The sequence below is a fragment of the Colletotrichum truncatum genome (assembly GCF_014235925.2).
Source record: "Colletotrichum truncatum strain CMES1059 chromosome Unknown Contig_0003, whole genome shotgun sequence".
Lineage (NCBI taxonomy): Eukaryota > Fungi > Ascomycota > Sordariomycetes > Glomerellales > Glomerellaceae > Colletotrichum > Colletotrichum truncatum.
Genome location: NW_027222400.1, coordinates 4,960,489 through 4,987,897, shown reverse-complemented (window position 1 = coordinate 4,987,897; position 27,409 = coordinate 4,960,489). Strand labels below are relative to the sequence as shown.

The window sequence follows — 27,409 nt, the reverse complement described above, 5'->3', positions numbered from 1 at the left end:
ATCTTTGACTGGAAGTTTGAGTAAGGGGCTGTGATTTTGGCGACGTGATCGAGTCTTCAATTGTCGCCTTGAGCTTTTGGTGGATGGCAGGGTAACTTGAAAATGCGGGTGGGCGCTACTTTGAGGTCGCGTCTGAGGCGCGTTTTCTCGCGTAGATTACCTGGGAACCCCTGGTTGTGCTTAGTCATTGAGTTACCCCACCATTCATCATGTCCCTCGCGTCTCCTCGTCCCTAGGAGCAAGCTTGCCAAGTCGTCAACCAAAATTACCTTCACCCTTATTGGTTATCCAGTAAATACTGCGTCGAGAATACCTTATGAACAGAACGAAACACTTGAGTGAGAAGGTTCGAAATGCCCGTTTGTTGTCCTTGCCTTGAGTCCTTCCTGCTACAATTCATTGTCGCCGTCTGTTGCGATCCTCACCATCGATCTCACCGTGACTTTTTTGTGCCTTCTGAAGTGAACTGTACTGCATAATAACGCAGATAATGTGACTTGTTTATCTATCAAGCTACAACGGAGTTTGATCAATCTAAAGTGAAAGCTTTACTGATGTCAGCTTGAAAATCATGAAAGCTTTCATCTCAAGTATGTATGCAATAGTAGTCATTAGGGCGAAAGTGTGCGGCAAGGCTATATAATTGCACTCAGTCTACCTAGTGTCTGATCTACATGTTCACAATGGCAATTTAAAGAAATAGACGCCAGAGGGCGGGGAGGTTTAATGTTAAGTTATTACAGAACAACGGATTCCGCGAGAAGTAAACGTTAAAAGAGGTTGCGAAGCCAATAATGTGCTCTCCCTGAAGGTATCTCCCTCTTGCCGTACCCTTCTTGTCAATGGTTCCCGAAACGTTCGTGATGGCAAAGATGTTGGTGAAAAGACTGCCCTACGCTGCTCTCAGGCTGGCTTGCTGGTTTTACTTTGCCTCCTTCTTTTGACGAACCGATGCCATATTCATCTCTACAGAGCCTTGAAGTGTACAAGAGTTGATTCTTCATGTTCTGTAGATGTATTGTGCTACGTTTGAAGTCTTTATTGTCTTTATCTCCAGCTTCTCGGACTAGCTATTCAAGTTGATTCATGAAAGTTCCCGTGCAATTCAGATCATCTAAAAACGTATAAGCCTTCACCGCATGACTGTCACACGTTGATAATAAGGAACAAAACTTACAGAAAGCTGAAAACCCAGATATCAGCTTTCAGTCAATGTGGGATAAATAATGTAATACATGACGTGTCATTGATTTGAAATATTTGGCGTTGTTCATGTCATACAAAGTGGAGGAAACATTGACCCACCTATTATTGGAGGTTACCTCTACTTATGCCAGTAACCCAATCTCAGTCTATTGAAGTATAAATCAACATAATTCACTTAAGCCTGCCGGTATTATCATGCTTGCTATGTTACCTCATCCTCCTTGGATGGTATTTTGTAAGATCACAATTAATCCGCTTGATAGGTGGTCGTAATGATGAAACGGAGTATGTGTGAGGTTTCTTTTACCAAAAGGCATCCGCAATTGCAAGAGAGCTTGACAAACCTGCATATTGTGGCTGCGGTGTTTCCCAGTAGTAAAAATCAGCAACTTCCATATTTCAGTAGCAACTCTAAATTTGCCGAGATTTGGCTCAGTCAAATTTATTGCGTAACTGAAGACCCTTGTTGTTGAGAGATATCGTGCTCTGAGCTGTTTTAGTTCGTACCAGTCTTGCCATCGTTCATTAACCTTGACTTACCTTCAAAACAGTGATGTGTCTATCGACCACGAGCCTGCTTGGACACCTACGCGCCAGAAAGCCTTTCGCAAAAACCTCTCTCAGCCTCCTCCCCAATCCACTAGGTTTCATTCAAACTGACAACATGGCATATTTCCAAGCTAAAATGCCAACCGCACAAGCAACGATCACTGTCAGCTGGCGCAAACCTAGCTTCCATCACCCAGAGCATGTGAAACCGTCTTAAACTTCTCTCGCCGGATTGGGTCCTTAACGTCCGTTAGGTTGAGTTTGAGGTCCCCTAAGCGCCTGTGAAAATTCCATTACATCTCTCTGGGCGTTTCGCGCACCCTTCTCGCTCTTTTGTGAATAAACCAAGGCCCGCTGAAAGGCAGATGACCGTCCCTGACTGGGCCCCTGCTTGTGGTGTCTATCTAGCACTCTTTCTCATGTTCGAGGACGTCTCTTTGGGGTCAGTGTTACAGGTCTTGAATGTACATGCTTGCCTGCCGGCACATCTAATGGCAACATATTCTAGAAAGGCGTTGGTCTACTCTTATTTTTAGAGGTAAAGTTTTCAATCAAAATCCCCTGTGCAGGGTTTCTGCTAGCATTTCTCAATAGGAATGTAACCAGCTTTCAGAAGACACCTGAAAGGTTAAATTTAGGGGTTCATTTTTCTCAAAGAGACATTCCTGGTGGTCTGAAGCTCCTAGGATGAAGGGCGGTGTTGCATGGTGTTATTCGCTATTGCCTTGGGTGAAGAATGCATTTGTAAATGCAGATGCCTTACAGATACATCGGGTGGGCATGACCACATGAAACTGGTTAACTTGGAAGTTCCAATGTTGTCAATTTGGATGAGTTTCGAAACATTCACTCGTATTCTGCCTACCAGATGTAGTTCGGAGACAGGCTCTTTGACCACCTACCATGTTGTATATTCCTTTCACAGGAGTCTGATATAGTTTTGAAAAAGCCAATTAGGGCCAGACGTGATTCTTTCCAAAGCTGGCTCCCTACTTTGGGCGTGATACATGGGTAGGCCACCCAGCAACCGCCAAGATATCAGAAGCATGGAAGGCGTTGAGCATGTGCACAGGAGTGAGCTACAAGGTTTAGGCACATGCTGATAGTATCGGTTTGTTTCGATTACGATCAATATGATTGGGTTTCTGGAAATCCCATAGCCGTGTTAATTTTAAGCAAGGCATGTTGTAGGCAGGGCCCTGTGCCGGGGGAACCCCGCCTCTCCCGCTGATCCCGTAGGACCCTTTTTCACATACTTGGAAAAAGCCAGCGCCACGTAAGGGTCTGATTTTAAGCCATGGTCTTGAAAATCCTGAATACAAATGAATAAGGTAGAATATCTGTGAAGGACAATGAAGATGGGCTCTCGGTTTTAGTTACCTAAAAATGAAAGCTTGCGAGGAACCACGTCAGGTAATGTAAAGCGTTGGCCATTCACCTCCAGCGTTCCAGCATGTGCTTATTTGAAATTGGGTTACTGTAGTCTTTTCTCTTTTCTTGGTCTTTTCTACCCTGATTTTACTTTGCTTCTGAATTACAGACACCAATGAGCCTAGGACCCTTTTAGAAACAGCGCGGAAAGATACCACTGAACAGACTCGCGGGAGGGGTAGACCTCCTCATCACTTTCCACCCATGTGTCTCGAAGGCGTCAGCCACACCCTCGTCGGACTCACACATGGCATGCTTTCAGCCAGCCTCATACCCACGGCCTTTCGCACTCGCTAACACCAAAGCCCAAGACACCGCGAGCTCGGAATTTCATAACCCAGGTAAATTCCATCCACGAACGTATCGTATTTTTGAAGGCATCGATCCCTTAAAGCTGTCAAGGGGTTTGCGTTTTGGGTAAAGCTTGGCTGGACGCAATGTTAACGCCATTTGCTTCTTGGCAACGAAAAGTCTGCGGCATGGTTTCATGAGTGATTATTACGTCTTGAAACAAAGTAAATGGAAGCCTTCTATCCTTCGTATCCTTACTGAGATGTATGGGCTTCTGATCTTCCTTCAAAGAAACATCCTGTCTAAGAGGTGTGGTCGGTACCACCACTCCGTCAATTAAGCAAATGATCACTACCTTCGTTACTACTTGTTCAACTTGTGAAGTGGCATTACAGCGAGCTTATGCTCCACCAAGGACTATATTAGGGTGGATGCTGTAGATCGATACCAGGAGCCTGGGTGTTCGGAGACATCTTGCAAGAAATTGACTACATCGTTCTTTGGAGAGTATCTGTCGACATGAAGCTTCGAGACTTGATAAGATGCGTTGACTCCTGCCAAGGTCATGCCACGCGCTGCTATGCCTTTGTCTCATGAGGCGAAAAACAACGAATGAGTGTGTTCCACGACAGAAGTGGCGATATTACGTTTGGTGTTATGGTAGAAAATCATGGAGAAGGTTTCCATAGATGTTGGCACTGCAGGCAAAAGTTTTGGGAGCATCAAAAGTACAATAAAAATCTAACTGATACAGATCCATCATATTTGGTCAAGCCACTTAAGAACAAAGCTGCCCAGTTATTGTGTGACTGGCTTATACCCCCCAGTCAGCACAGCTTACGATAAGCTGAAAATGGGACACTGCAGTGGATGTGTAACAGGGATGGCTGTCTTTCAGCACTCACATGGGGAGTCACAAGAGGGAGGGCATTAGTCAACGCTCGCCACTGACAAGAGACAACTGGCTGCTCGGGCTTGGAAGATAAAAATTCCCGCATGCTTTCTGATCTGTATTCTTCTATCTTCAGTTGAGGCAGAGTGGTATGCCGGTTCAGATTCCCCGAGTTCTCAGGTCTTGGCCCGGTTACAGCCGTTTGCGGACCTAGTAACAGACACCTGTATTATGGGCAAGAACATTCTTGTTCCAGTGAGCCGTTTTTCAGTATAGTGTTGCTTGGTGCCTTTGCACACGTGTCCAGACACGACTAAGCAATTTACGGTTGGGAGGATCAAGTCGGCCATGCGATAACTCAACCGCGGAATAAGACGACAAACGGGACTTGTGTTCTCAATACTCTACAGTTTTTCTTCTACTTAGGTGGGATGACTAGAGAAGGTTCCGCAGGCGAAAGTACCATCTAGAGTACCATTTGAAGTAATTACAAGAGCATTTCGTATGTGTGTATGTAGTGAGTAGGACGAGCTGCAAGAGAAGGCACCCGACAACGAGACTTTATGGGACCGAAAAACAAGAATCATAACAGACCACTCTCTTTTACAAGTGTAGCACTCGCTAGCATAGCTTTAGCAGTATTTGAGGTACCGCAGTAGTTGGCTCGTTTGTCAAGAGCTAGCACCACGGAGGAAAATGTCCTGCTAAGACATTGCGACGTGCTTTAGCGTGTCTTCCCCGGGCTTGCGAGCCGTTGACTCATATCAAAATCAGCATAGGTCTTCAGCCGCACAAAAGATCATAGGCCAAGACGATAGAGTCAACCCGCTGCGCAGAACGATGGAAGGGAGGCTCTTCCTATTGGCAGTGCTACGTCTCGCTTCCCCCAAATTGTGCCATACCTTCCTTTCCCATACCGATGGCTCCACGCCATCGAATGACAACCGGATTTTGAAGGCTCGAAAATCACCTGTTTTTCCATGAAGAAGTACCAAGAGCCGAGACAACCGGGTTAGATCACATTTGAAGGGAAGGAAAGAGTTGGCCTATCCAGGGCATTGCGATGAAGATCAGACAGGATCTCAGTATATCAGCAACGCTGGAATGAGTGACTGGCGGGGTTTCGTGTCTTCGTACCTGGGATAAGCGGAAATCCGCAGAGAATCTCAAGTGGCGAGAATGATAGGCGGCCAAACAAATACAGCGGGCAGCATGAGGCCCAGAACGGGCCATGCAAATCGTTGTGTTGCTTCATACCCCGACACGTTATGCAAAGATACAGAACTGAGGGCATGGGTCAGGCAAAAAAAAAAAAAAAAGAGTGTCGAGGAACACAGCATGAACCAAGGTAGAACACCATCCGCCTCCCTGTCATTTTCAACCATGGCTCATTATAAAGGGAACGCATACTACGTCGGCGGCGTTGTCCAGACTTCTTCTAGACGTCTGGCGATCACAAGAATCAGCCCTTGTAAGGGTCGAACAGCCATGGCTGAGGAGGACATGAACCATCATGCAGGCCCCTGCACACTACGTGGTCGCTGACCTTATCAATCCCTCCTCCACGAACGTCCAACCCTTCATTTTCACCGCTAGATCTCAACTCAGGTGCTTTAAGAACCCTTTCCTTTCCCAACCCATGATCAATCCATCTAGATCCTTGCCATAACCTCCAAAATAGCTTAGCCGACATGTAAGTACCCGCGCCTGCAGAAGAAAAACAACCATCCTTCCCGTCTTAAAGAGCCTGTCCACTAACACAACATGCCAAGCCGAAGACCTGCTTAACCGCTTACGCAGTCGTCGCCTACCTTCCCTTATCATCACCTTGTTCCCGCCCAGAGCCTCGGTCTGGACCATCTCGGAGCCTTAAAGGGCTTCGTTGCCTGCATGGTGTTCCGGAAGAGAGCGGCCTGGCCCAGTCGCTGCCGCTCCCGTTGCTGCCGATGTCATACTAGGACTTGGCCCATGCACCCTGCCATCCTAACTTTCTGGCGGCATTAAACTCTGGGGGTTTCCCACATCAGACGACTCACATGAGGGAAAAAATAAAAGACACCTTTTCTCTTTCTCTTTTCCCCCCTTCATTCATCCTTTCCTCGGACGCCACTCTTCAGATTCGATTCTCACTTGGAATCTCTCATTTAACATCCCCGTCATGCCTCGTCGCTGCTCCACAGCCACGATAACGGTTCACCTCCATATCCATCTCCAGACGATGGAACCCGATTCTCGGTACCGAACATGAGAAATTCTCCCCGGATGACACTCAAATTCTCCCTTCAAGTTCGCCCCGACATCCGAGAAAGCGACGTGGAGAGACAGGACCCCTCAAAACGGTCAACAGTGGGCCACCTTTCCTTCCCGTGAGGCGCAGCAGAACCGGGCCCCCTTCGGACGAAGATCCCCGAAACATACATACAACAAGCAAAACTGCCATGTGTCGTGGTACCGTTGAAGGGGGACAAAAAAAACAATCCCCCGAAGTTCCAGACCCTTCCGGACCGCCTTGGCAGGGACCCCGGCCACATCAGACCACTGGTGCCACACTGCCGTGGTCCAGACTGCAATCGACCACTCCGTGCGTGCGGGGAGGGCCAGCGCAACACAACCAAAAACAAGGGGGGGGGGGGGGGGTTTCTTCTTGAGCGACACAGTTATACCCTGCCACTCGCTGGAAAGGGCGGCTGTTTGTTCTTTGCACCCATCCAGGCGGTTGGTTCTGCGGCCAGCCCATGTGCCCGCCGCCTCCTGCAAACTGCGCGTCTACCCGCATGGCTTTCAGGGTCCTTGAGTAACTCAAGGACCCTGGGCCTTGCATACATGTCAAGTGGAGGGGGGTGAAATGGACACTGTGAAAAGGGCTTACGTCGAAGTCCTGCGTTTGCTACATCACACGCGTGTTATTTATCCCCCACCTCCTGGGCAGGGAATAATGACGAACGAAAGAAAGCAGGTCCGGGCGTTCCGTGCTGACAGGCAGAGAACTGTTCATCATCAAAAGGCTCACATCCCGCGGCTTCACGAAATCCCCTCCCTTGCACTTTGCAATTCTTTCTGTCATTGTCTTACGCAGTAAGAAAGGTAAGTATGTATATATAAATTGGTGACGAAAGAGTTGATCTCTCCTTGTAGATGGCAGCATATATGTCTTTCCAAATTTGCCCGTACATAACCGTCACAGGTTCCAAAAAAAGATGTGAACCAGAAACTCCACCAACGCCGATCACAAAAACGTGTTTACCACAGAGACGGGGAAGCTCTCTGCCAATCTCTGGTCATCATCCATGCCGGCGCCATCAGGCGACATGTCCTGTCTTGGGACATCATTAGCCGCCATACTCTGGGCGAACTTGTGGTATCACGCGCCATTTTCCCTTCCCAACAATCCTCCTCTTACATTTCGGCCTATATTGCGGCTTGCTGGACATCCTGCCAGTATCTCGGGCACAGTCTCACCTCGACTTCGGTCTGCAGACCTTTCCTTGTCGATGGCATATTTGAGATTTTGCTTACAACATGTGCAAGCATGGTCCAAGTTGTATGGCCTCAACAGAGACACAGACTATTTTGTCATGAGAGACGCATGGCGCAATTCGTTACTCAAGCGAGACCCGGGACGTCATTAGGCGTATCCACCTTGCGGTCCATACAGTCTCTGCCTCTTTTCTGGCCGGTCGTCACCCCCAGCCATGTGGTCTGGCACACGCATTTGCTGCATGCCTGTAGGCATGCTCTGATGAAACGTTGGGCGTTGTGCTGATGTTGGTGTCATAACCATCTGAGCTGTGTTGCCCATTGGGTAGCCTGTTTCGATATTGGTGACGTTGGGAGACGGTTGATGTATTTGTCCCGGCGAGTGCCAGGAAGTAGTCGTTGCGGGAGACTGGCTCGGGGTTGAATCGAACTTGACGCCAGGGTTCATTGCTGGCATGCCCATGTTGGCAGCGTGCAGCTGGGCGGCTCCGTGACCAACTGCAAGGTCATCCGGTGGAGCGTTCTTGAGAAGGTGTGCTACATGCTTGCGAAGAATACGCAGCATGCCGTCTTTTGTGAAAGGCTTCGCTAGCACATCGTTCAGACCTGTATTCGTGTCAATGACTGCTCGATTTTCTTTTTCCGCGAGAAAATAAAACGACTTACTCCAGTTGAAATAGTGACTAATATCTTCAGGTCGGATGTTGGATGTCATGGCAACAACAGGGACATCAGGGTGGACTTCACGAATCAATTGTGTTGCAGAGACACCGTCCATTTGAGGCATAACGATATCCATGAAGATAAGATCGAAGTGGCCGGACGGGACTTCTTTGCACCTATTAACGGCATCGATACCATTTTCCTGTGGAAAGTCAGTCGAATTTTCACAATCATATGGCAAGGGCCACCTAGACCCGAGAGGATAAGACGTACAGCAATCTCAACAATGCACTCCATTTGCGTCAGGAACTTGGAACCGATTCTCGAACATGTGCGGTCATCTTCGACAAGGTACACTCTCGGCTTCTTCTGTCCCCATAGCCCCTTGTCGTTGGAAGGCGGGCGTGGAGGTGCGGCTGCAGCAGGTGCGGGCGTTGCTGGGCCCGGTTCAGGCTTGACGACATTTTGGAACTCGTTCATCGGCAAGGAATTCAGAGTGTAAGGGATGTTATTGAAGTGATCCTGAGAAAGGGGGTCGATTCCTACGTTCTCGCCAACGGGGTAGACAAGGTGACGCATGTTGAGATGCTCGGCCATCATGGGTGGCATGCCGGCTGAGCCCGCCTGGAACATGAGGGAAGAAGCAGAGTCTGGAGGTGAGCTTTGCGCGTATATGCCATTGAGCCTTTCGAGCTCTCTGTCTACCATGCTGTTGGTTGTCACGCTTGAGAGAAGTTCTCTTGCCCTTCGTAGTTCAGGAGCTTGGTCGTCGACAGCACCGCCGTTCATCTGCGGGTTCTGGCCTGGGTACCGACCGCCTCTCCATCTGTCCTCGGCATGTGACATATAGTTGAGTAATTCGTGCTGTGACTGCCTCTGGGCATCAATGATCTTGTGCATTGCGTGGACCTCGTGAACAAGCGTCTTGTTGGCGCGCTGCATCTCGCCAACCTGTTCCTGCAGCGCTTGTACCTGCTGCTGTTGGGCAAACAAAGTTTCCTGTAGCAAATTGATGGATTGATTAGTCGTAAACTGATCTTCCGTCTGCTGTGTCTTTCTATGCGCGGGTGCCTTTCGCCTGATGTTGTCCAAGTTATCTTTTCTGTCGGCCCGGAAAGCTGAATGTTTGAATTCCCAGGCCTGCATCGTGCGTTAGCAGGAGCCGCCGCGTGCATATTTTGTCGTCCTTACCTGCTTGCCGTAAGGCGACTCATTGTTTTCATCGTTGCGCCGCAGCTTATGAAAGTCGTACTTGTTGAGCTGTCGAACGAAACTAGAAAAATTGCTGTGCTTGAAGTGTTTTGGGAGAATGTCGTTGGTGAACTTGTCAGTCTATCAGTCAGTTAGCATTTCCTTTCCTTGCAGTCTTTTTTGAGGTATCGCGGCCGCCACGCACCTCCAAAATAACGAAGGTGTCGCCCTCATTTCCCCATCTGACAATGTTCGAATAGGCAGGATCTTCCAGCATCCTGTTACATATGTTAGCAATGGGGCGGTGGTGTGCATTGAGGGGCTATCCGAACTTGTAGAGTTTGCGAACCTGCGCGCAGAAAGTTAGCATGGTCAATCGCGGTGCGAGAGGTGGTCGTTGGGTCATAGACTCACAAAGTCGCTGGAGTTGCTGCCACCGCCTTGGGCGGCTACAGTGTCGGGCTCGGGCATGGTGGGCGCCGAGGTAATGTGAACAGATTGTAAGTCGATACGCGTCGGTCAATCCAGTTCAACGATGCGGGTGACGATAGTATATTTGGGGTCGTGGTTTTCGCGGCGATCTCGGGGCGATCTCGAAGGTGTAGAGATCGTCAACGTGCTTCTCGAAGTTTTGATGGACGGACTGTCGGTCCGGCAGATAGGAATTCTTCGTCGCCAGGTCGGTAGAGGACAATTTTTGAGAGGTTCGGAGTCCAGACAGGTCCAGGGGTTTGGAATCGAAACTCGGGCGAGGGCACCCCAATCTCCACCGAAGCTCTGCCAGAAATGTGGTCGTATCCGGTTGCGGTCGGTTGGGGGAATGGAGGCTAAGGGTAGTAAGGGACCTAAGACAGTAGAGGCCTTGAAAAAATATGCAGCCGGTAAATCGTGGAATTGGGCCAACTGTAGAGGGCGCTAGAGTCGAGTAAAGGGAAGGCCGCGCAAGGAGGTTGAAGAGCTCAATCGGGTGGAGGTTTGGTGTTTCGTGCAAATCGAGAGACGAGATCTCAGAAACTGGGAACTGGCGCAGGGCACAGAGATGGATGACCGACGTGGAGCAAGGTTATGGTGTCGGTCTCCCAGTCTGTACTGGAGTGTGGTGCTTTGCTGGTCCTGGTCCGTACAGATTGGACCCGGCCACCGAGGGAGAGGGAGGTACGGGGACGGACGGGGGTTAGAGGGGAGGGGTGTGTTGTGACTTGGACGATTTGAGTGACTTTGGGTGCCCCGACAGGGAATGGGGGTGAATTGGATTTGCCCACCTGCAGTTGGACGAAGATTGAGGAGGATGAGGAGAGGAGAAGAGGTGGTGTGGTGCTGTGCTTGGTGGTTTTGCCTGGTATTTCGGTACCTAGGTACTTGGTACTTGAGTCTAGTGCGAAATCGTAGTACATCTGCTTGTACCTGTTTTCGTTGGCACTTCCAGGCTGTTGCCGTTCGCGCTCGAGCTGCCGCTGCCGCCGCTGCTGGGCGTCACGGTCACTGGGCTCAATTTTTTATTTTTTATTTTTATTTTTAATGTATTTTGTGCTAAAGCAGAACAGGATGGATGGAAGAGTGCTGCCTTACCCTTGCAAGTCGAGGAGATGCAGGGCACAGGTGGCCGTCAATGGGGGCCGGGGGGAGGGAGGGAGGGGCGGGGAGCCAAGGTGAGGCGTGAGCGTGGTGATGGGAAAATGCCAAATGGCGGGCGGAACTGATAGGGTAATAAGATGGGGCATTCGCAAGTTTGAATAGCGTAGTGTAGCGATGAGTCGGTGGTCGATGAAAAGGGAAAATGTAAACAGTAGAAGAGCAGTGGAGGCGATCCGTATTCGTACTGATATTGATCAGTTTTGCCTGTGCGCTATAGTTGGGTCTGCCTGCGCTGAATTCGCCTTTTTTTTTTTTTTGTTCTATTGTGGCCTGTCCCTTGCTGTGCATGTTGGTGGTTGTTGAGGGGTGTGGAGGTGCTCGAAATGGGGATAAATTGGGCTGGATGGATGAATTGGGCCTGATGGGGACGGACGAGGGCGACAGACTGAGCGAGTCCTTGATTGATGCCTTTCTCTTCTTTTCCTGCTGCTGTCCCTCTTGTTGTCTGTGACCCCGTTCCTTGTGCCTTGGCCTGACTTGCAGATGCAGTGCGGCGCATGAGCTGCTGTTCCAGTAAGAGCAGTAGGGAGATGTACTAGCTAGCTACTTAGTAAGGTGAGATAGGTAAGAGGTACACTACTGATTACGGTTCCTTAGAAAGCTGCTGCGTGGTGCGGAAGCGGGAACGGTGCGGGCGGCGGCGGGTGCCAGGTGCAGCGAAGCAACCGTGGGGCGGACGGGAACATCTATCTGACAGAGTGGGCAGTAGGATTAGACAGGTGGGTGGGATAGGCCAATGTGACTTTGGATTTGTGTATGCGAACTACCACTATGAATAAGGCGCATAGCACTTTTGTTAGGCTCCATTAAACAGCTGGGATGGTGAAGATGGGGAGCCTCTTACATAGAAACTTGAACCGGAGAAGGTCACAATGAAAGCCCCAGGCCCCAGTTCAGTCCCCATTTGACGGAAAATGCAGTTACATTGGGAGTGGCAGACCCCGTGGATCAGCCCTCTTTCAGTTCTGGCTTGTCATTGGCCATGATGAAGATGCTGCCTCCTCTCAGAATTGGGAAATATCCAGCTGCTGCCGGCTGCACAGATCCACCTATGGTCCGTGTCGACAGCCAATGACCTCATACTGTACTTACGGCAGTATCTCGGTACCTCCCCTTTCCTACACACTCTTGGAAAGTAGTAGTCCGTAGAACACCCGCCTACCCTTCTTAGCCAGTTCTAGTGGACCCTTCCCGGCCGATTATTGCCATTTTTTGCTCTCTCATCCAAACCTCAGGCCTCAGGTACCCACCCCTGGTCTTCTCACTCCTATCACCATCTTAGTATAATTATTGTGTTGCAAGATGTCAGGACATTCCCGGCTTCCATGCCGACTAGGCTCCGGCAACTTGGACTACACTACGCTGAGAGAGAGTTGAGGTGAAGCTAGCGAGACGAGCACACACCGCAAGGGGCCGTGACACTTACTCACTACACACGCTGCGGCTATTGGTATTCATCTCATCAATGACGGCAAGTCATGTTAAGGATTAGAATACCCAGCGCCTACATCTTACGTTCCAACCATGCACTCCAAGAGCTTTCCCAACGCCTAGCCTATGGTCCAAGGTTTGGCGTAACATCCTGCAAGCCATATTGAAACTTAACCGTGGAGCTGCTGATCATGCGCCGCTGTCTCTGCCTTTGGTCCCTGAACCAGCTTGTCTGACAGCACAAGTGGACGGACGTATCGTGGCACTAACAACGCCGAGTGTACATGGTAGTGTTGAACCCACAAGGCGATCCAGATGAGTAGTGCACGCGAGACAACCCAGGGAGCCCGAGACACGAGGAACTGGGAATGAGTACCAGCGGGACTCAGGCGACACCCTAGAGGTATTCCAGCGAACACAATTCCCACATGCCATCTTTTGAGCCCTTTTTTTTTGTTTCTTTTTTTCTACTTTTCTTGGTCTAGGTCGCGTCCTGAAGGGTTCGCTCTGTCATGCCCCCTTCAATCCTGTCCTATAGCCGTCATTCGGAGGCCATCCCGTGCTTGACAGGACCAGTCATTGACGATCGGTTGTTTCCGTCGCAACATTCCACATCGACTTTTCTCAGCTACTCGCAAACAATAATGTCGCAGCTGTTTGTCTCGTCATGCTGGCACCGTCGCATCTCCACGCCCGCGCCCCGCGGTGAGCCCTGCATGGCGGCGGTCAATCTAAAGCCGGAGGAAATTCTAGGACGGGCAAGAAGAGGAGCACACCCTTACCGAGCGGTCAACATGAACAGCGAATAGGCGACAGAGGGTGTGGATGGAAAGTAGTGGTGGATTTGGCAACCCACGGCGTTTGGCCTACCGCCCAGCCATCCTGGGGACACTAACACGGCAACGATCCGCGATGACTGCCTCAAGATTGGCCAGCCTTGATTAATTGGATCTCCCCAGGACGTTCCGAAAGAGGCCTCTGAGTGCTCCTAAGCTGACTAGACAAGCGGCGGTGCCTCCTGGCTCCTTCCGGGCATCCTCCTACCTGAAGACGGCGCGCGCACGCCGGTCCCGCTTGGGAGAGGTGAACCATCTTTTGTCACCCTTCGGCGCTACTGTGCCGGGCTTCGGTTGAACACTACGTAGCTGCGGATGGGGACCTGCGGCGGCTGAATGGTGAGATCAACACCACAGTTTACAGTTCAAAGTTTGGGCGCTGCCTCCTGAAATCTCTTTGACGATGCAACATGCTCTAGTCATCCTCAGTCGTGGTGTCGCTGATCCCAATCTACAGTAACATTCGGGGTAAGCTTTTATGCTTTGCGGAGATTGGGAATACATTCCGATAGTTACTGGAGGGCTGCAGTGTTTTTTGACGACGTGAGAACGACTCGTCTTTGACTCGAACGCCAGCACGGATGCTATCCAAAACCCAGCTCCCTGGGACAATGCTGTCGGTTTATACCGAGTACAAATGCAAGCTTAGATGCTGTCAATGCCAATAGTTCAGACGGTAACGTTTACTACGTGCAGTGTCACGCTGCCCCCAGGAAAAAGGGAAACATGTAGTCATGCTCCGCCCCGTTCCCCTCACCACTCTCCATCAACGCAAGGGATTCTGGCCCTGAGGCGTACCAAAAAGAAAGAAAGAAAAAAAAAAAAGGACAAAAGGTTCGTTAGAGGGCCAACCAAAAAGACCCAGTTATGGTGCTTCAAGGTAAATTCCGAAACGGGCAGCATTCCATCCGGTGCCAAGATCGGCAAACTAAGATGGTGAACTTGGACGGAGCTACGGCAGCGCCAAGGGCTCAACGTTCCCAGACGTAGAGGGCTGGGATGCCGGCGAAGCATGCTGCTGGCGGATGACGCAAATCACAGTAAGATTTAGTTTTCGACTGCTTGGTTTGTCTCCCAACCCCAGATTGCCTGCCAACTGAAGCTTCTCCTCTGACCTTGAAGCCATCATCGACGTCCGAGCAAACACATGGGACACCTGCTGATGGAGGCTGAAGCTAGCTATAACTACGGCGTAACCCTCCAGCCCGGCTTGTCCCATCAAACTTGGCCCCAGTATGACGCAATTGAGGGGACGCTGGCCAGTTCTGCACGGTCACACCATCCACAACGTGAGCCTTGGCGCCTAGGACTAGGATAGATCTCCCGACCGAGAGAGATGGGAGAGAAATGATGAGGCGGGACGGTCAAGATTTTTCACAGCATCAGGTGAGTAGGTGACGGGGTCCCCCCGCTCCAATCCGTCGCAGCTGCCGGGGGGTGATCCCTATTGGCGCGAAACTGAACGGGGAGAGCGGTGCCGCCGCAAGGATAAAGAATTGGATTTCCGATAAAAAAATCAAGCAGCGCAACGCGTTGGGGACTTAGAACATCCCAATGATGGCCGTGCATACGGTTCTCGTCTGTACGCTGGTATTTGCCCGAACTCTTCATTACGAGGTACTCCGCAGTAGGCATGTTGAGTTATGCTTCGTATCTGTGTACGGCAAAGAAGACTGCGTTTTCCACGGCTGCCCTCTCGGACTCTTCTAGTGCCCTTTTGTCGGTCCAATGCGCTGGATAACGGACCATACATAGCACACGTGTAGGAAAGATTCCGAACAAAAGCAGGGGGGATCGACGTTGACGTTTCCGAAAACACCTCGAAAACCCCCGCCGGATCCGAACCTGAGTCCCCATCTGCACTGCTGCAGTCAGCCGCGGTTCGCGGCGTCTTAAACCCCCCCAAGGGTCCTCCTGTCTTAGTCTTTGCAATATTATTCAAGTTCCAATATCGTTCAATGTGCGACGACCCCTCATGTCGACCCGCGACGCAAAACAGCGCGTGCTATGACGAGGGTGTAAATAAGAGCAAAAACAGCAACAACTTAATCCATGCGGAGTCGGATGAGACCACCTACATTTCATCGCAGTTTGACAAGATCAGGTGGGTCCGCGCCGCTGAAATTGATTACTTCGCCTTACTTTTACCTCAGCCGCAGAAGGTTTTGTCAAAAATAAACAGCTTTAATAAAAAAAAAAAAAAAACCACATCCATCAGGGAATGAATTCCAACACACGAGGTCAACAAAGTCCTACGAGACAATATTCGGAGACAACCGGTGCCGTCCGCGTCCATGTTGACATTTTCCAGACTTGTTCAGCCCACATCTAGTCCACATAGTCAGTCTACTGCAGAGTTTCCCCGGCCACCTGAGGGGGGGGGGGGGGGGGGGGGGGGGTTTCGCTGGCGAACCCCTCGAACGCCTCAGACATTCTACCATTAGCCATAACCCAGGGTCTGGAAACATATACACAAATCAGGCCACATCGTCGAGGCGTGAATGCGAGGGAGATGAATGTTTAGTGCTCAGAATCAGCGTGGTGTAGCGTGGTCGAACATTCTGCGCAGAGGGTACTACGCTGAGGCCGAGACATGACTTATCTTGGACTGGGAAATCTCAGCTCATATCATGGACCCATACTGGACGGCCTGTCGAGTGCCCGGTAGGGCGCTGCTGATGTCTCTGTCGCATTCCTTCATCTGTCTTTCTCCTTGAACCTCGGGCTGGGGTTTTCTGAGACCCTGAGGTGCCGGCGCGATAGTTGAGGCCCAGAACAGGCACCCCGAATGTTGCCCACCCCCCCCTCCCCTTTTTTCCGTTGATGGTCTCGCGCTTGTAACATGGCAAATTTTCTATCTAAGTTTGAGGGCTGGCTAGCTTGGTTCATATCATGACTTGTCGAGTCGGATTCTGCGAAACATATTGACTCGTCCTCCACGGGTTCTTGCGTCTGCCATTTGTGCTGGGTGGTCTTTACGGCCGGTTACTGGCTTCCACGTGCTCGTCACAACCACGCTGACGAGAGTTCCAGCGGCCTGGCTCAGAGTGCCGGTATCAAGGCGAGCGGCCTTCTGCAAGCATTTTGTTTCATACGGCGAGTCCGCAAAAAAAGCAACCTCACCTTTGAATGTTATTGAGGGATTACTTTTATTGAGTTGTGCTTGCTGTAGTAATCGTTGAAAGCCCATTGAGCTTATGAGCTATATGGGTAGATGAATCAACATCGTCGGAAGCCTTATAAATTATTCACATCGCGGATGATCTTGAGAACTGTTTCCAAAATGTTGAAGAAACGGAAGCGACATTTCTGAGTGATATAAGCCTGTTGTAGTCTATCACAATCTCGCCGTTGTCAGGAAGTCTACGATAGTGTTACGTCCAGCGCGGGGCCTAGCCAGTCAAGATCAGCTTTTCTTTTCCAAGTGAAGCCATCACTCGATAAAGGCACAATGACACATGGCAGCTGGGTCTGATGGGCCAGCTTCAAAAGCTTGGCCGGCAGATATCATGCTTGAAAATGGGGACTAGGTACTGCGGCTGCAAGTCAGAAAAGATGCTTGTCTCATGACTGGAACCCCCGCCTGAACGCGGATCGGCTGGCCTCGAACGGCTCCGGAGTGGAGTCCGTCAACGCTATAGGTGATAAAGAGGGGGGTGGTAACGGTTGGTCAAATGCCGATTGCTTCGGCGGCGGCTGGAAGATTCGATTTAGTGCTGATCAGTTTGCGGCGAGCGCATCTGCTGGGTTCGTGGTCATTGGGTAATGCGCTAAGACTTATCTTATCTGAGTTGTATCAAAGGTTGAAGTCCATTTTGAGGTCACTGGATTATTGATTACATGCTTGTCCAAAGAAGCTCTTGGCTTGAACAGGACTTGCCAGCCGTGCCTGGTTCCTGCAGCAGAAGGGTTAATTGTTATGGACATTGCAAATTGAGCAACATCCATGTTGTGTATGATGTTGCAAAATGTACACCGAATCCACAAGTGCTTATTGCGTCTGCAATGCCTGACTTTCTGTTCGTGCGACATTTTCATTACCTAGCTGCATCAATGTTACCGTAGACTTTAGTTTGCTCGTGTGAAGTCGTCGCCAGTGCTATATTGTCAACATACCTTACGTAGATGCAAAGCCAAAGCCAGCGAAGACCAACTATGCTCTTCATCGACTGTGGGAATATGGCAATTTTGAAACATGAAAGTTGTTATTGATGCAGAAAGACTTTTAATGCAGCGAGAAGGAAGGGCAACGCTTGAGAGTGGCGACGGCTTCCATCTTCAGGCGCCTACATCGGTGAGTGTATTTAAACCGCAAGATAGGGCAGGCAAACACAAATCTCAAGTCTCCTAATGAACCATCTCACTTATGAAAGCCAGGAACTGATGCAATTGCATATCTCCCTCTAGCTATTCTTCCCAGTCATGACGATCGGCCTAGCATATGCCGCCTTAGGCTAACTACCCAGCTACGAAACTGGCGTCTCAATCAAAGCCAAGCTAGGGGGTTCCATTGACCCTTCACTTTATCCCAACCTTGAGCCTTGCCTATCTTATATCTCGGCGCCATGTCGTTGTCATCGCCGTTGTTCTCCGACCAATAGTCTCATCGTTTCGCACCGTAATCTTCTGAGAAGTCTAAGCTGCCACCGATGAATCACAAGATTTTTTTTAGCAAGGGTGTCTCAGTTAAAACCACCTCGAAGAGATATTCATAGAAGAGAAACATCATAAAGAGCTGGTATTTCAAGCACGGCTACCGCTTTCGCGCCTTTTCAAGCATTCAGGCCCTGCTATTGGGGATGCTAGGGTTCAAGGACGTTGTTCTCCAGAGTCGGGCAACCTGTTAATGTCTTACTCGAGGAGGATCTTTTGCGCTAGGTCATGAGGACGGAGAGAAAGAATGATGGCCATGAAAAGATCAATGGCTAACAAGGAGAAGATACTGCACTGCACTCAATCACTTGTGAATCCAAGGTGAAATTCTGCGGTTTGGTCTATTAACTGGGATTCTTTATGCTGGCAATCAAAGAGAGCCAACTGCTTGATACTACGCTGACCACATACCGCAAGGTGAGAAAGTCGTAAGCTGTCGCTGACCGGGGCGCCGCTGCATTGAACTGGTCCATTCTATGGATCGCAAATCTGTGAGGTTATAAAAGTGTTTTTAAGCACTTTTTTTCCACGCCTCATGAATAAAATACACGAGGTTAACTTTTCAAAGGCAGTCTCTTTCCCAAGTTCCTTGGCCTCGTCTAGGCTCTAATGGCCAGACGTCATTCCGTCCCAGCCGCCTGGGCCCCATTCTTGTGACTTACCATCCTACAACTGCTATGAGACCAAGAGGGGTGTTTAAGTATTCCAGATAGATGATGGTCATAATTCATTTTCTATAATGCCCGTAGCTGGTCGATGACATAAAGGAGCGGTGAAAGTTAAGTTACTTCCGTGTCTTCTGAAGTTGGTGTTCATGAGTACCGACTCTGACATCCCATGATATGGGCGTTGTGGTTAAAAGATGGACAAATGGAATCAAACCTTTGACCTAGCCAGTATCTTTAACTAACTAGAAAGCTTTACTTAAGTGCCTGAGTTTAAAGGAGGCACGAAGGAGTGAGGCCTTACACTAAAATGCAGACAACTCCCACAGAATGCAAACTCCCTCGATGGGAGCCACCAGAACCTGAATAATGTACAATCGCCGTCATTTTTAAAGCAGTGAAGAACAAGGCCCTTTCAATTTTGATTGCTCTTTCTTAACAGAAGTTGCTTTCAAAGTTGGTCACAACATTTCGGTGAGCTTCGTTCACCGACGCACACCGAAGGAGGGTTAGCGCACGGCCCACCCCGCATCGGAGCCGTTGACTCACCTTAAATTTGCAACTCACAAGCTGCGACCTGCTTTGACTCACCCGCGACAGAAAGATACCCCCTCCCCTCCCATAAAGCGCCGACCCCCCGCGATCCACTTCAACAACATGTCGCAGCAAAAGGGAAAAGCATCCGGTGCCAGTAAGGGCAAGAAGTCCGGCAAGGCCGGCGCCGAGGGCAAGCGTGAGGATGTCCTGCAGGCCGTGGTGAGTTCCCGCAAGCGTCATATGGTGGGGCAGAGCCTGGTGATGACCTCGAGATTGCTGACCACCGCGCCCGCCCATTGCAGGTCATCACCGACTCTTTCCAGGACAGATTTGCTCCATTTTCAGTCGAGAAGCCAAGAGTAAGTCGTTGATCTTGTCCGCGATCCCATGCGACGCCGACTAACCCCTCGCCCGCAGTGTCTCCTACCCCTCGCAAACACCCCTCTCATCGAATATACGCTCGAGTTCCTTGCCATGAACGGCGTCCAAGAGGTTTTCATCTACTGCGGCTCGCACTCAGAGCAGATTGAAAACTACATCAACACCTCCCGCTGGTCGCCAATGTCGATTCGCACTCCCTTCACCAGCCTGCAGTTCATCCGTGTCTCTGATGCTCGTTCTGTTGGCGACTTCCTTCGTGACCTCGACGGTCGCGGCATCATGGATGGTGACTTCATTCTTGTCCACGGTGATCTCGTCTCGAACATCTCCCTTGACGGCGCGCTGGCGGCACACAAGGCGCGCAAGGAGGCTGCTGCGACCAACATCATGACCGTGGTCCTGCGATCCGGCGGCGCGGATGAGCACAGAACGAAGCCAAATGGCATTAACCCCGTCTTCGTGATGGACTCAAAGACGAAACGCTGCTTACACTACGACGAGACGCACCCCCTCCAGAGCGACCATTACATGACCCTCGACCCGGCTGTCGTCGACGAGCTGTCAGCCGATTTCGAGATCCGCGGGGATCTGATCGATGCCGGGATCGATATCTGCACCCCCGAGGTGCTGGCGCTGTGGTCCGAGAGTTTCGACTATGAGCTCCCTAGGAGAAATTTCCTGCATGGTGTGCTGAAGGACTGGGAGTTGAACGGAAAGGCCATCTACGCGGAGGTGTTGGAGGACGGATACGCCGCACGCGCCAACAACCTTCAGATGTACGAGTCGATCAGCAAAGATGTTCTCGGCCGGTGGACTTTCCCCTTCGTCCCTGACTGCAATATCATTCCCGGACAGACATACAAGATGACAGCGGGCGCTGTCTCAATCGAAGATGGAACTGTTCTGGCGCCAGACAGCATGCACGCCAGATCCATCTTGGGCCAGGGAACCAGCGTGGGTGCCGGTAGTAAGGTGACCGACAGCATTATTGGAAGGCGGTGCACAATCGGCAAGAACGTTCGTATTGAGAACAGCTTCATCTGGGACGATACCATCGTCGAAGACGGCGCAGTAATCACGCGTGCCATCCTCGCCGACTCCAGCGTCGTGGGCAAGGGCTCTTCAGTCGCCGCCGGCTCACTTCTCTCATATGGCGTCGTTATCGGCGAGGACGTCCAAGTTCCAGAGAGCACCGCACTCGCAGTGACCACATACAACGGCAGCCCCGTCAACCCCGACAAGTCCCTCGTAGGCGCTACTGGTAAGGGCGCGCGCTACGTTGACCCCGAAGCTGAGGAAGCAGACGATGAGGACCCTTCGATCCTCCAACGCTCCCTCATCTACAACCTCGCCCACCTCAACCTCTCCACATCCTCCGTCTCTACCCTCTCTTCCGACTATGACGACTCAGACTCCGAATCCGGCATCACACCCTTCTCCGCCGACTCCCGCAACCGCCACGACTCGTTTGTCTCGGACGACTCCTCCGGTAAGGCCGGTTTCCACCACGACGCAGTCCACGGCTTGCTCGACGCCCTCCGCGCGGAGTCTGGTGATTTCGATTCCGCCAAGCTCGAATTCATGGGTCTCCGTCTCGCCAACGACGCTTCAGATGTCGCCATGCGCAAGGCCGTCGCCGTCGCCTTCGCTCGCCGCGCCGCGGAGCTTCTCGAACCTGAGAACGGCGCCCTCGAACCCACAAAGGCAGCCGAGTCGACCTTTGCCTCAAAGAAGGGCGCCGCCAAGTTCGTGTCCGAGGTCGGTGTCGGTAGCACCGAGGAGGAACAGGTCGAGTTCGTCCTCGCGCTGCAGCATGCTCTGCTCGGTGTACGAAACCTCGAGCAAAACCGTGCTGGCGTCCTGCTGGCTGCCACGCTGCAGCAGCTCTACGGTCTCGACGTACTGGAGGAAGAGGGAATCCTGGCGTGGTGGGAGGACGAACGCGCCGAGGAGGGCGAGGGTATGGGTACATTGAAGGAGAAGTGCAGAGTCCTGGTCGAGTGGCTCGAGAATGCCGAGGAGGAGGATGACGACTCTGACGAGGATGACGAGTAGGTCTTGTGCCGACAGTCAGAGGGTCCCTTGTAGCAGCAGCAGCAGCAGCAGCAGCAGCGATAGAACGCATGGTGCACGCCCCCCTTAGCTGATTAGACAGGCATAGCAACAATAGAGTAAAAAAAAAGTTCAAGTTAAAATAGTAACCCTACCTGTACCTGCAGAGACTTATTGCACAAGATTCACGGGTGCCTGCAAGATGATTAGTCTTGAATTGACTTGGACTTGCTATATTGCAAGTTACTAAGGTATCATAACAAAGCCACAGCCTCCAGACGCCAAGCTAATCCTATGAAAGATGCAAATTCCCACATCCCACTTTGTCCTTTTCCCCCTAAGAAAGCCCTCCAGTTTTTTCTGATTTAATGAGCGATTTGCCAGCTGAACATCGATTCATGCCGACTACTTGTAAGTCGCCAGGTGATGAAACTTTATACGATTGCGTAACCTGACTGAAACTTTTCTGCGCCATCACGATATAGCTGACGGAACGGCTGTCAGAAGAACATTTACGTCTAGTAGTAGTTCTGCAAGTCGCTTCCACCTGCGCCACCGCCGTATTTAGCGCCGCCACCGCCCATTGGACGGCCTTGGGGTCCAGTTGGGGCATTTGGAGGAGGTCCTGATGACCAAGCACCACCAAACGAAGCCTGGTATTGGGGTTGTTGGCCGTAGGGGCCGCCTTGCTGTTGAGGCTGCTGAGGAAGGGTTGGGTAGCTGTTGTCATCATATTCCACCGGCTGGCCGTAACCTCCCTGTTGATTGCGAGGTTCCACGTCGTCGAGGGAGCGGTAGCCGTGCATGCCGCGACCACCACGGCCACCCTTAGAACCACCTCGGCCTCTACCACCTCTGCCTCCTCCACGGTATCCTCCGCGATTTTGGTTCCGTCCCGAGTGAAAGTCACGACGCTCGTTGCGACCGTTGTAAGGGCCATGGCGATGGTCGCGCGAGTAATCACCGCCATCATGTTTCCGCTTAGATGACTTGTTGGCGAAGAGTGATTCATACTCATCTTCGCGGGGATCCTCGGGCTCGATTCGCAAAATCACCTTTTCGCCGACCGTGGTTTCAAAGGTCATAGCCTTCTCGGGAGGGATGGGTTGCCAGTTTTGGATCTTGCCGGCATCAACTGGGCGGGCGCCTTTACGGAGGGCAAGTACAACCAGAGGGGCAGGGTTGTCGGTGTGGAACTTTGCTGTGGCAGGCACAGGACGAAGACTAGCTGCCCATATGCTGTTTTCGAAGCAAGCTGTGCCTGTAACCTCCCACTTCATCTTGCTGCCCATGCCCCCGACCTTTTCGAGAATGCTCGCAGGACAAGGACGCGGGCAAATGAGAATGTTGTTCGCGTGGAATTTGAGCTCCTGCTCAGGCATTCCTGAGGGGATTTGGGCGAGCTTCATCAGACTCGCTGTATCCTCTTTGTTGATCATATAGCCTGTGAAATAGACCGTCTTCTTAATCTGAAGCCGCTGTGGACGTATATCGGCTGGTTGCTTTGCGATCTCCTCATTATGGAGGTTAATCATATGCTGCACCTCTGCAACTTCGACCACAGGGTCCAATGTTGTGGATAGATCTGCCACTTGAACGACCTCTGCCGTAATTGGACCTCGGGTGCGGGTAGCATTGAGGTTTTGTCTGCGGTTGTATTCTGTCATGAAATCTCTGAATCCTTTGACGTGTTTCGGTCGGTCTTCATAGATGCGAATCTCCTCAGCGTTTTTATACGTCTCCATCACTGCCGCCAGAAAGAGTTGCTTGAAATGCATAGTACTGCTGAAATGCTGGTTCGTTGGACTGACGGCAGGCTTGAGGCCAATCATGTCGAAATCGAGGCCTTTACTCTGGATCATCCTCTTGATGAGCTCGCCGAAGCCGCGCTCGGAGCGACCGGTCAAGAGCACGCAGAGGGCGTCTTTCTGCTTTATGCTAAGCTTGACCAGCTCAACAATCTTCTCGTTCCACCAACCCTCCCAAGCTTTTTTCTCCTCGATATCGGCGCCTTCGCCCGTCGCTGCAAGAATTCGGGAGTCGTGCCACCAGCCACCATTGCAGATGACATCCTGCGAGGAGAGCACACCAATCGTAGGGCCGCTCCATAGCGCGGGGTTCGGGAGAGGGGTTTTGAAGACTAGAGAGCAATGTAGTGTTAACGTCCAGTTGGGCAAATGACGTAGACCAAACTTAAGAAATGACTAACGGGTATTGTCAAAGTCGTAAATGTGTAGGCTCTTGATTTTGTCGACAGCTGGCAGCTGTTTCGTCGCGATGCTCCATCTGCTCAGAGCAGTGGTCGTCGCAGCAGAAGAAGAGTAGGCCGCCTTGGCGGAGCCATTGGCGTATGAGGACGTCATGACTCGGCGGGTGAATCTGGAAGCTGTCAACATTAATGTTGACCAGACTTCATGTCCAGATGGGTGGGAATTATCGAAGCGAATCGAGGTCGCACGCGTTGCCCACAAGAAAGTGACCAGGGGACAAGACTCGAGCTTTGCTGTGGGCTGCGACCGCGGCTTGTGCCAGTAGGAAGTTTTCCCAGCCGTTGGCTTGGGTGGGGCTTCTCCGTCATAACGGTGCGCAGGTGCAACCGCTGGCTCAGACCTCGAGCTCGTGATTACATAAGAATGGATTATGTAACCATCTCCATTCCGCACTTGACAAAACCTGAGAGGTTCGAACTGTCATGATGACCAGCACCGCAGCCCTGTATGGCTTCGCAGCTGTCAAAGCTTAACACCGAAGTAAGTAGAGGCTCGGGCTGGCCGGAAATCACCATATTTTTCTGCATATTTCTTCATGACGAGCAATATGTATACAGCGGTTTCGTCCACCAGTTCAGGAATGGTACGATTGCCAACTGATGATTGGGAAAAAGTAAATTAAAAGAAGATAGACCCCAAACTGGCGTAGTGCTTTGGTTTGCATTCTAAGTTCTATCCATCATTTTCGATTTAAAATGATCCTCTATTGAACAGAAAGACTTCCCGAAGAGGCCCAGTCTACTCTTAGGACACTACTCCTCTCTCTCTCAAAAGGCTGCTTGGACAAGGATGGCCTACCTTTACACTGCTTTTGAGCAGCTGCCACTCAAATCAATAAGTAACTGCGTGGGCGTCACGGGCTTAAGAGAATAAAAAACTGAATTCCCTTAGCCAAGCATTGATTCAGTCTCTCTGTATGTCTTACATAGTACATAGTGGCGGCTGACCCCTAAAACCTTCAATAGAGGGGCGCAGACAGTTCGGTCGTCTCCTGGGTCTTTCCATGAATCGACCCATGATTAAACATTTCATGAAATTTAGGGGAGCGTTATTTCCGAACTATGTTGCCCCTATCTATTTGTACTCTCCTATGCAAATGCTGAACCAACATTCACGAGTTTCGATCCCCTGAAGGGACTTGTAGTGTGGGCGAGAACCGGCACAGAACGCTCAGAATGGGAAAAGTGGTGTTGTTGGTTGAAGAACTAACTAACTGGCTAGAGGGCTGTGGAGGCTGGCTAAGACCAGTAGTGGCGGCCGTCAGCCCACGTGACGGGCCGGCGAGGCCTGCCACCCACACCCCCTCTCAGACTCCTCAGCGAAAAAGAATAATAGGAAAATACAGGAAAAGTCCCAATTCCTCCAAATCCGAGGAGTTCTCAACTATTAGAAAACTCGGTTAATTACTAGTTAAACCTAGCCAATAGGAGGCTGTGAAATCCTCCGAATCCCGAAGTCTTAATATTAATAGTCTTATAGTCTTAAAATCCCCCTCTTAATCTAATCCCTCCGCTATGCTTAATAAACAAACAAATTCCTTATGTTTAACCGTAACTAGTAGCTTTGTAAGTCTATCGGCAGCTATATTAACGCTTTTAATAAGTCGGAGTTTAATACTTTTCGTAGTATAAACCTTTTATATGATCTATTTATATTAGACGTCGATATAGCGGGTTTATGCCTTATTAAGTAGGTTTATAACGTTATTATAGCTGTTAGTATTATTAGTAAATATAATAGTAAGTATAGTAATAAGTTTGCTAAGTAGTTAGGAAAGGTAATATCTAATCTACTTTATAGTAATTATTATAAGTATAAGATTAATAAATTTAGCTTTTATAATACTTAAAGTTACGAAAGTCTATTTCTTTAACTTCTAAGCAATCGGCATACTAGTAAGGAAGATAATATAACTACTTATTAAGACTTATAATAGCTTATTATTAGCGAAAAAAGTATCTATAGTAGCGTAAAGCCTTAACTTATTAATCGTAAAGATACTTCTAAGTATAATACCGAGATAAATAATACTTTTAAGGTATTAGAATAAGTACTTAATAATACGAAGATAAGCTTTAAAAAACCTTAAATTCGCTTATAATAATTTACTAACGGTATAGGCTATATCAACGTAAGTTCTAGCTATTAGGAAGTTAAGGTAGCTAGTCTATTCGATATAAAGTTACTATTCGTTAAGTAAGTACTTATTCTTATCCTAGGTAATAAGCAGATCGTTAGTAATCGCTATAAGCGTCTTAACGACGCTTAAACTATTAAAGTCGAATCGTTAAAGTACTGCTTTTATATACTTAGCCTAAGAAACGAAAATCTTACTAGCAGCCTTATCGCGTTTAATCTAGAAACCGAGAAAATCGGTAGCCTTGCTAAGGTCTTTAAGAGAATAGACCTTCTCGAGGAGACGATAAACTTCTATTATAACTTGCTTATTAAGAGTAGTAATAGCGTTATCGTCGATATATATAAAAACGTATGCTTTAATCTTATAGTTAATAAAGAGATAAACCTCCCTATTAATAATAGTAAAGCTAATTTATTTTATTTTACCTTTAATAAGTCGAAACTACTAAAATAGTAATTTTCTTAATCTATAAAGTACTTTATAAAGCAGCTAAACCTTGTTGTCTATAGTAGTATAGCTAGCAAGAGGCTAGACGTATACCTTAACCCCTTCTAAAATCAAGGCAGCTAGGAAGGTAGTATCGAAATTATATACTTCGTATTCGAGATCGAGAAGTATAATAACTACGAAGAAAAGTCGGGTAGTAGTAGCAAAGGCAACTATAGTATAAACCTCTTATAATAACTAGTTACCTTTCTTATAATTTCTATAAACTATATATTAAGCCTTATAGCATACGATTTCGTTGTTTTTATTAGTTTTAATATTATATACCTACTTGCTAAGCAGGACTTTAGTATTATATAGTAGGTAAACGACTTTGTAAACCCCTTTTTCTATAAATTAAGTTATCTCTCGTTTAAAGGCTTATTCCTACTAAGGCTACTATAGGCTCTTCTACGCCTTGCGGTAGGACTTCGGAATCGCTATACCGTTAGGTAGGACTTTCGAAAAGGCAATAGTAAAAAGCATGCTAAGAAAGAATTAATAAGAAGTTAGTAAAGCTAGAATATTAGTAGATAGGAAGGTCTTTTTAGCATAAGAGCGTATGCTACTAGCAGCTTAGTAGTAACTAGGTAATCGCTAGGCTAAGGCGTAATAAGGTTGAG

The 27,409-nt window shown here is 49.5% G+C and overlaps 3 protein-coding genes across 3 annotated transcripts; 1 reads left to right on the top strand and 2 right to left on the bottom strand.

The window, feature by feature from the left end:
* Positions 1-7,994: 7,994 nt before the first annotated feature.
* CTRU02_206226 (HSF-type DNA-binding protein) lies at positions 7,995-10,171 on the bottom strand (the record flags this gene model as incomplete). The annotated part of the gene is made up of 7 exons (XM_036728176.2): positions 7,995-8,452; positions 8,513-8,711; positions 8,783-9,649; positions 9,701-9,841; positions 9,906-9,978; positions 10,033-10,049; positions 10,115-10,171. The coding sequence occupies 7 exons, from the start codon at positions 10,169-10,171 to the stop codon at positions 7,995-7,997; spliced, it is 1,812 nt and encodes a 603-aa protein (XP_036580290.2).
* A 9,760-nt stretch (positions 10,172-19,931) lies between these two features.
* CTRU02_206225 (translation initiation factor eif-2b epsilon) lies at positions 19,932-21,893 on the top strand (the record flags this gene model as incomplete). Its single annotated transcript, XM_036728177.1, has 1 exon — positions 19,932-21,893. One exon carries the CDS (start codon positions 19,932-19,934, stop codon positions 21,891-21,893), a length of 1,962 nt encoding a protein of 653 aa, XP_036580291.1.
* A 515-nt stretch (positions 21,894-22,408) lies between these two features.
* On the bottom strand, positions 22,409-24,286 carry CTRU02_206224 (tat pathway signal sequence; the record flags this gene model as incomplete). The annotated part of the gene is made up of 2 exons (XM_036728178.2): positions 22,409-24,030; positions 24,100-24,286. The coding sequence occupies 2 exons, from the start codon at positions 24,284-24,286 to the stop codon at positions 22,409-22,411; spliced, it is 1,809 nt and encodes a 602-aa protein (XP_036580292.2).
* Between the last annotated feature and the right edge of the window lie 3,123 nt (positions 24,287-27,409).